This window comes from Hyalella azteca, unplaced genomic scaffold (assembly GCF_000764305.2).
Source record: "Hyalella azteca isolate HAZT.00-mixed unplaced genomic scaffold, Hazt_2.0.2 contig16037, whole genome shotgun sequence".
Lineage (NCBI taxonomy): Eukaryota > Metazoa > Arthropoda > Malacostraca > Amphipoda > Hyalellidae > Hyalella > Hyalella azteca.
In genome coordinates, this window is record NW_025945864.1 from 166,304 (window position 1) to 175,974 (window position 9,671).

The 9,671-nt window shown below is 36.8% G+C and overlaps 2 protein-coding genes across 2 annotated transcripts; one reads left to right on the forward strand and one right to left on the reverse strand.

Annotated features, from left to right (window-relative positions):
- The first annotated feature begins 365 nt into the window (after nt 1-365).
- Nucleotides 366-5,206, forward strand: LOC108678772 (myosin regulatory light chain sqh). The gene is made up of 4 exons (XM_018167240.2): nt 366-624; nt 906-1,006; nt 3,496-3,624; nt 4,238-5,206. Exons 1-4 carry the CDS (start codon nt 441-443, stop codon nt 4,340-4,342), a joined length of 519 nt encoding a protein of 172 aa, XP_018022729.1. The 5' UTR covers nt 366-440; the 3' UTR covers nt 4,343-5,206.
- A 70-nt stretch (nt 5,207-5,276) lies between these two features.
- LOC108678771 lies at nt 5,277-9,227 on the reverse strand. Its single transcript, XM_018167239.2, has 3 exons — nt 8,756-9,227; nt 7,992-8,085; nt 5,277-7,293 (listed from the first exon to the last, which is right to left on the reverse strand). The coding sequence occupies exons 1-3, from the start codon at nt 8,863-8,865 to the stop codon at nt 5,758-5,760; spliced, it is 1,740 nt and encodes a 579-aa protein (XP_018022728.1). The 5' UTR covers nt 8,866-9,227; the 3' UTR covers nt 5,277-5,757.
- Between the last annotated feature and the right edge of the window lie 444 nt (nt 9,228-9,671).

Genomic DNA, 9,671 nt, shown 5'->3' on the forward strand with positions numbered 1-9,671 from the left:
TACATTTGCCATTGTGTCTTCAAGAATTTTAGCTTCAAGTACCTGTATGTACTATTTTCTGTTAAGGTAGGTTATAATTTTTCAGCTTAAGGTTTGGCAAGGTTCCTCTTAATCCCAAAAATTTTGAAATCTCTTTGTAACTTTTTGTGTGAGTAAATTAATTTAAAATTGCATGCTCTATTTCAACATTTCCATTGGTAGGTAATAGTTTAGGTTGGTTCAATTTTTTTCATGTTTCAAGTTCAAAAGTTTAGTAGAGGATGAGTTTGTTTTGAAAGTCATAGTGAGTGATATGGGATTAGTATTATTTCTCTTTGTACTAGGGTACCGGTATATGATAAACTTTTTCAAACCCCCAACTAAAACTTGTCTAACCTCCAACTCCACTGTCTACAGGTACCTAAATATTTTTTTTAATATCACCATCCTAAACCTTAAACATGTCATCCCGCAAAGCTGGAAAGAAGACGGTTAAGAAACGCGCCCAGCGTGCAACCAGCAATGTCTTTGCCATGTTTGATCAGGCTCAGATCCAGGAATTTAAGGAAGCTTTTAATATGATTGACCAAAACAGAGATGGTTTCATTGATAAGGATGATCTTCATGACATGCTGGCATCTCTAGGTAAGATTCCCTGCCACTTTTGCTTTATATTCAAGAACTGTGATGTTTTCAGGGATGAGGTAATAAAATTTTCAAATCCAGATACTCACAAACAGCAGTTCAGTAAATGTTAAATTTGAACTCTTATGTTTTGTATGTTTTTTTTCTCTTGGGAATTAGCAAGCAAGTGATTTAAAGCAATAAGTTCTTAGTATAATAAATTAACTCTTGCGTCAAGATTCTTTACTGCAATGCAGTACCTCAATTATTGAAATTTGTAAGTTTATTGTTATTTTTTCCAGGCAAGGACCCGAAGGATGACTACCTGGAAAGCATGATGAATGAGGCTCCAGGTCCTATTAACTTCACCATGTTCCTGACTCTTTTTGGGGAGAGACTCCAAGTAAGTGAATATGAATATTAAGACATTACATAAGTTATGCTTTCTTTTGATTGGCAAACTGTCATTTGTAATATCCTGTGGCCTGGTTGAGATATTAGCGCATTATTTGCTTTTTTAAAATGCATGAATCAATATGAAGTTGTGAATTAAAGCTTGTCCAATTCATGAAAATGTCCAAAGTTAGTTTAGTTTAAGTACAAAAATAACCTAGTACATGCTAGTTAGTTACTGGCAAGTTCACTTCTGATGCCAGGACTTACACACGTTTGTGTCCCATTCAATTTACGCAAACATAAGGAAAAGCTTGGTGGTTAAAGTGCCTTTTGGAGTGATGTTGTGGCATCAGCCACCGTGGAAGCCATGGATCAGTCTTGTACAACACAGAAGTTGATTTAACCCAGTGGTTCCCAAAGTGGGCGGTACCGCTCCCCTAAGGGCGGTGGAAAGATCTGGGGGGGGGGCGGTGAGGGAGAAGGGAGCAGTTAGGGGGGCGGCAGTCCGAAGTCGAAGTCATAAGTTAAAACATTTGTTTCACGATTTGTACACATCACGTGCAGCACGCGACTCCCAGAAATAGGTTTTTCCACCCAGATCTGGGTATTTTAACCTCTCTGGGATTTACATCTCGGACAAATTTACGGCCGGTCTCACCGCCAATTTCCAAATTCAATGATCAAGGTATATCTCCCAAACTAATGTATGTAACTCGATGAAACTTGGTACACGTATTCATTAGGACTTGACGGTGATGTTTAGCTCCTGAAAATTTTTTTATTTCCACTTCATTCGGGAGCTATATTGCGATACGGCCCGGAATTCGCAGTGATCAAGGAATTTCTTCCAAATTACTGAACAAATTTGAACGAAATTTTGATTATACATTCCTAAATACCAAACAGTGATGTTTAGTTCGTGAAAAATTTTTCGATTTTGCCTTTGTTCTTGAGTTTTTTTTTCATTCCACCTTCATTCGTGATCAAACACGAATCACGAATGGTAGAACTAAGATTTAATTCACAGTGATCAAGAAATCTCTTCTAAACTACTGAAGATATTTGAACGAAATATTGTATATAAATACCTAACCTCATAATAGTGATATTAAGCTTGTGACAATTTTTTTTCTATTTGGCCTTTGTTCGCGAGTTCTACGGATGTACAGAGAAACTACAGGCCGGTTTAACCAAGTGCTGACGTATATACGTATAACTCGCAAACGAAGGCAAAATCGAAAAAAATTGTCACGAGTTTAATATCACCGTTTGGTAGTTAGGCATGTATATTTAAAATTTTGTTCGAATCTGTTCAGTAGCTTGGAAGAAGTTATTTGATTACTGCGAATTTCGGCCCGTATATAACTCACGAATGAAGGTGAAATTTAAAAATTTCACGAGCTAAATATTCATTCATAATATTACGGTAGATACTCACCGTATTATTATGCATCACCGTTAGGTCCTAATAAATACGTGTTCCAAGTTTCATCGAGCTGCGTTCATTAGTTTGGAAGATATTCATTGATGATTGAATTTGGCCGCGAGACCGGCCATAAGTCTGGTCGTAAATTTTTCCGAGACGTCAAAAAAAACTTCACCATGTTCCTGACTCTTTTTGGGGAGAGACTCCAAGTAAGTGAATATGAATATTAAGACATTACATAAGTTATGCTGCCTTTTGCTTGACAAACTATCATTTGTAATATCCTGTGGTCTGGTTGAGATATTAGCGCATTATTTGCTTTCTTGAAATGCATGAATCAATATGAAGTTGTGAATTAAAGCTTGTCCCTTTCATAAAAATGTCCAAAATTAGTTAAGTTTGAATACAAAAATAACCTAGTACTTGCTAGTTGTAACCTAGTACTTGCTAGTTAGTTACTAGCAAGTTCACATCCAATGCCAGGATTTACACAAATTTGTTTCATTTTCAATTGACACAAACATTAGGAAAAGCTTGTGGGTTAAAGTACCCCTTTGGAGTGATGTTGTGGCATCAGCCACAGTGGAAGCCATGGTAGAGTCTTGTACAACACAGAAGTTGGTCTAACCAATGAAATGGCACGGGAGTTCACGTGGTAGGCAGTGCCGAGCAGACAGACCCACTGGCACCATTGTCAAAAAGACATATTATTAATGTAAAGAGACAGGGTCAGCAACAGGTTACAGGTGCCGACGCGCTAGGATGTTGATCGATTGTTGATATTTTACAGTGCAACTAATTAGATGGAAATTAAAATCCCACCCCATTAGCAATGCAATATTACATTTTGGTTATCACAAAATGTCTAATCTTGCTTGGATTTGAATCCGCATCTCTAAAATCGATACTAATATTTTGACTGTATGCAAGATTACATTATGTGTGGCGTGGCGTGAAAAGATTCTATAGTCAAGACGCTAGTACAGCGCAGGTGAGTAGGTACCCAAGTAATTTGGAACAAATATTGTAGTTTTCCATTCCATTGATGTTAACGGCACTGTTTGCACCAGGGCACTGACCCCGAGGATGTGATCAAGAACGCATTTGGCTGCTTTGACGAGAACAACTCAGGTTACATCAACGAAGAGCTTCTGCGTGAGCTGCTCACATCCATGGGGGACCGCTTCACCGATGAGGACGTCAGTTCTGTTCATGTTATTACTTTTTACTCACAATATTCTTTTTTCAATTGCTTGTGTTATATAATTTTAAAGTTGCTACATTTCTAGTTGAAATCTTTGTCAGTACTTGATTTCGTTATATATAATTGCGTGCGTTCATTTTAATATAGTATTCATTGCATTTAAAATGGTTGTTCCGCAACACGTTTCTCATTTACTGGAATATGTGCACCTACGCCGAAATTATCTCAAATTCCTATCCATCTTTCACCTTGTCCATGGGCCAACATCTTTCCCTTATTTCATATTTATTTTTCACCGTTTTTCTATAAGGTTCGTGTTAGTTGACTAAATAGGCTAGTTTGTAACGAGATTATCACCATTCCTCTATGAGGTCCGTTTTAGTTGACAAAATAGGCTAGTTTGTAACGAGATTATCACCATTTCTCTATGAGGTTCGTGTTAGTTGACAAAATAGGCTAGTTTGCGACGAGATTATCACCATTTCTCTATGAAGTTCGTGTTAGTTCATAAAATAGGCTAGTTTGTGACGAAATTATCACCATTTCTATATAAGGTTCGTGTTAGTTAAAAAAAATAGGCTAGTTTGTGACGAGATTATCACGAGCAGGTGGACGAGATGTACCGGGAGGCGCCCATCAAGAACTCCATGTTCGACTACGTGGAGTTCACGCGCATCCTCAAGCACGGCGCCAAGGACCTGGAGGACCAGTGAGGCTCGCTTCTGTTGCCTTCCCAAAACATTTATTCAGCTTCTAATTCGATATATTTTAGTAGTAAAGAAAGTCTCAAAAGGTATTGATGTTTCCTCGTATAAATTAAATTCACTTGTTATATCTGGGACGTGTTTTGTGATAATTGCTTAGGTTGTGAGCCTTGGCCACATAATGTAAACACACATCCTCTACCGTCTCGAGCTAGGTTACTAAATGAGATTCATGCAGAGCATGGAGGTCGTGACAAAATTTATAATAATATTATGGGACGAAAGTGAAGATGCTAGCATACCAGACTCGACATTGCTGCGGCCACTCAAAGATACATTCCTAACCAACATTTTGCACATATATATGATCATCTTCTTCACACGTGTATCCTTAAATTCTTCTTTGTCATTGAAGGTGACCTACAATTCCGTTTCTTGAACCTATTTATTTTATTTATGATACTTGATCCGCTGCGGTCAGAAAGTTTCTCTCGTGCCTTACGCCGCTGGTGGCGAGCATGTGTTGTCCGCTATTAGGATACTACAAGCGGGGTTGTTTAAGTAGGCTAGTTAAGTTATTGACTATAAAAAGGTAGAACTAACTTTCTTGAGCATGAGCTGTTTGTATTCCGTTTTTATTACTAACAACCTATGCTTCAGTAACTAAAGGAAAAATTCGATTTTCACTTCAACTTCAGTGGGTCAAAAGTCAAAACGTTTTCTCGTAGAAAGAACGTGGGGGTGTAGTTTCGTTCGTAAGAAAACAATTACGTACTTATTTGTACATGAAATTGGTAGTTGATAGTTTCTCACCTCAAAGTATATATTTACCGCTTATTTTTTCTTACTTTCTAATAAACATGGTTGCTTTACGAAGGTCTTTTTAATTACCTTTAAGTAATTTGTTTTGTTGGAAAACTAATAGGTAATTTTAAACGTGGAATATTTGTTAAAATTATTATTTTAGCATCTCCAAGTTATAAAATCACAGCTAAGAAAAAAAGACCAAGTATGCAGCGGGCTCTTGAGAGGCATAATAATTAGGAGCAGGGATACATACTAAATGAGTTAAGCATTCAGTTAAATAAGCGAGGCTCTGCAACGAACGCCATTGCCGACACGGTCAGAAGTGGCTAAAAGGCACGATCCGGGAGCGTATAACGTTACTGAACAAACGATATCTCTTGAAACAATTTGAGCAGTAAACTATCCAAAATCACCTATGGAACATAGTTTGCTTACAATGTAAATTAGAATAAGATACTTAGAATAAGATAAGATACCACAAATTAGAATTAGAACCAGTCATTCCATTCTTAAATCCGACATGATTAATTGCGATCAACATGTTGAGCTGATCGCCGTAAGCTCTCTCCAGTCTCGCCAGATCGGGATGCGCATTCACCACTACGAGCAACGGTAATCTAACAGTATGGTAACTTCAGCTCATCGCTGAAGTAACGTGCATCCAAGGCTCGGTTGTGGCAGATAAGGGACAGGTCAACTAACACGCTGCTGTTGTCTCGGTACACTTTAGGAGGACCAGATATGCCGAGGTGCATAAGATAAGGTGCGTGCACGGAGAGCTCAGTCACATTTGATCGTTTCAGTAATTCAAAAGTCTCGCGAAGAACGGGTTCATTGAGAAATGCAGAATAAATGTAAAAATTTATTCTCTTCAGGCTGGGAATTATCTTGCCTTTTTGCAAAATATTTCTGAAAGAATCATCATAGGGCATCGTGAGGGTGATCAAATTAGGGCTCTCTTTGAGGATGTCCGTGATAATCATGGATGAAATCTTGGTTTTGCTACTCGTGTCGTCTGGGTTGTAATGGACACGGAAGGTGGTCAGGTTCGACAAGGGAATAATTTTTGCCTCTTTATGATAACGTGACGTTGGTTTGCACTCGAGATGCATTTTCTCCACACCAGGGAAACAATTAATAAAATCAATGATGTCTTTATGCGTGAGATAACAGTTGTTATCCACAAGAACAAATTCACGTATTTTATGCCCACTTTTTTTCAAGACGTTCAAAGTAGCTTCAATACCTCTGTCTACGTTGCTGGAGAGGACCATCAGCTGAAAGCATGTAAGTTTAGATTTGGAACTGAAAATAGAAGCGAGTTTTCTTTGAGCAAGAGCAAGGTCCATTGAGACACACGACTGCCCAAGTAAAAATCTCAAGGAGTTGATATTTTCCCACTTCTCAAAGATCTCTTCAATGTACGGGAATCTGAGATCCTCGAAGCGTAATTCACATCTCTGAAGAGCATGAGAAGGAACCAAGTCGATGGTGGGACAAATCAAGGAGTCAAAGGCACTAACGCGCACGGGGTCTTTGTAATCCGGTAGCCAGTCTACATGGCAATCAGCGTAGCAGAACAGAGTCATTCTTATCATTGCCAGATGTACTGGCAATTTGAAAGGAAGACTCAGGTATCTGAGTTTGCTGAAAGAGACTTTGACACTCTCCCCTAGAGCAAATTTTTTCTCAATCTCCATATAAGGAGCATCATTGAATAAAAATCGAGACACTGAGTCTGTTGATACATAAGCCATTCTCAATTTAGGAAGGGAAATCACTTGTAGATTAGGTGCTCGCCTGCGTATGACCTCTAAAGTTTTATCTATATCGTCCATGCTGAGACGAGCCTTCAAAACAGTGAGATTTGGGAACATGGGCAAACATAAGTCAAGCAATGGATAATTCAGGGAAAACTCATACGATATGAGCGTCTTGATGTTGTGAAATTTTCTAACAAGAGCCGAGATCAAGATGAAACTTTCATGCGCACACTGCATCACGAAAACGTTGTCAGATAACAGGAGCTGGATGACTGCCTCACACCCAGGAGAATTGGGCACCTCGGCGCGCAGCAAAGCATCACGACAGAGGACTTGGCGGGCGCCTCGAGCAGGTGCTATCTCTTTCAAGAAGTACTTAATGAGAGCATCCTGTAAAGATAAATAACTTATTACCCTAATACCCTTGCACAATACACTTATGAAACTTCAATTGCATAGCATATTTTTATTATTACAACACTTCTCTTTAACTTCACTTCTTGTTGTTTGTTTGTCTGCTACAAATCTTATAATCAATATTTAACACACTTCCACCTCTCCAATCGATCTGAAATTTTGCACACTAGTGTAAAGTTGGAGACAATGCATGAATCAATTGAAAGAATGAATAATTTTGAAGATTTATAAAATTATATTTTTTAATATTAAAAAAAATTGAAAAAATAATTGTATCTGCTACATATCTTATACATTGATATTTAACTCTGATCTGAACCTGTCCAATCGAACTGAAATTTTGCACACTTGCGTATAGTCGAAGAGAATGCATGAATCAATTGACAATAAATAATTTTGAAAAATGTAAATTTATTTTAAATTTTAAAAATAAATTTTAAATTTTTTTATATATTCGATAATAAAAGTGGAAATTCATTGTACATGTGTAACATTGGAAAGACTGGATTCTTTGGAAGTGTTGTCTTTAAAAAGTAATTTTTAAACGCATATTATTTACATTCAATTTCGTAACTTGGACCTAATTCAGGTTTCAAATAAGGTCTATATTTAATACCTACATCAAATCATATTGGATGAGGATACTTTTTTCCTACACTATAATAACGTACCCATAATTTGGCAATCAAGCCAGGCTTCTTCTGCTCCAACTGCCGGAATTTATCTTCCACTAGCTCCCGCTTCTCTGCGCCGCTTTTGGCATAACTACAAGAGGAGAGAGAGAGAATATTGTTAGACATAATTGTGCTGTACTGCATGCTGAGTACTGACTGGTGCTGTGGCCCAACCTATATGGTCGGCAATTAATTTATTCATGTCTCATCACATTATTGATTTTATAAATGAAAAAAAAATATTGATCATCTATTCTAGATAATTGACTAATGACTATTAATTGAAATAGTAAAATTGTGTCCATTTTGATTTGATTTGATTTATTTATTTATTCACACAGGAGCACACGTTACAATGAAAAATAAAAAGAGACGTGAAATAAAATAGCAAGGCTTCCAGGTGAATGCCCATAAGCTAAAAAAGCTTCGCAGGCAAAACAATAGGTACNATACAGATAAAAAAGCTGTTAGGGTAAAATTCCTAAGAAAAATTCAGGAACTTCAAATTAAAATGCAATTGTATATGCAATTACAATCATATGCAACTATGAGCTCAATTGAGCACTTTAACACTAATTAGGAAAACATAAATAACACAAAACTTCAATGCTTCAAATTAAATCCAAAGATATTTCTTGAATTTCCACAAGCAAGTAAAGTTAATTAATTGATGAGAAGAATATTGGTAGGAATAAATAAGATATACTTCATTATAATTATGTGGTTTACAAAATATATAGAAGGTATTGTTAAGAACATACCCAGTTGTGAACAAGAGCGAGGTGAGGACCTTCACTAGCGGGCATCGTGTGATCACCTCAAGGTATCTAAATGCTGTCCCACTCTGCAGGCTGCAGGGACTTGCTGCCATATTGTGCACAGACTAACTAACCTGCAGTTATGAAATTTTAGAAAAAAGCTTCACAAGATGTATAAAGATTTAATTGAGTTCTAGATATTAGTATTTCAACAGGAATATTCTAAAGCCATGAGAGCCAAGGTAATTCAATTTATATTTTTGATTGAAAAATCCCCTATACTGGAATCTGTTCAGAAATGTAAGCAAAAATTTAGTAGCAAACAAAATATATGAGATTATATATACCTTAGCAAAAGTCTCCCTGAAGACCATTTGATCATTACAATTTAAAGTGTAACCCATGCACCAATTCCAACCCATAAGATTACTTCATAAATATAACATTGAGAAGCCCCATTTTTTGCCACACCATATCCTTTTTCAGACACATAAAAATAAAGCTTTTCCTCGCAACATGAAAAAATACAATCCTTTTAACTGTCATGCAGATGGAATGCTCACTTGCTCAGAATTAGGTTATGTGCAGAATGCACAGTACAAAGAGTACCTTACAGTCCACGTTACATTAATATATCACTATAAAAATTAGGTATCCTCAGTTCTGAACAAGGGTTTGAGTATGCAAGATGTTAGCAAGGTTGCATCTGTCAAGAAATTTTAAGGCATCACCTTAAGTCTTTAAACTTATCTTCATTACATTTTTACCTTCAAGTATATTCATTGACTTAGCAGCCTAATGTAAAATCTGCTGTAGTTTAAATTAATGATAACCCGAGTCTCATTCATCTCGGATAATCAAAACAATTTTGACAGTAGTAGTAACAACTCTACATATTTTACATGATTAGATATTTTTT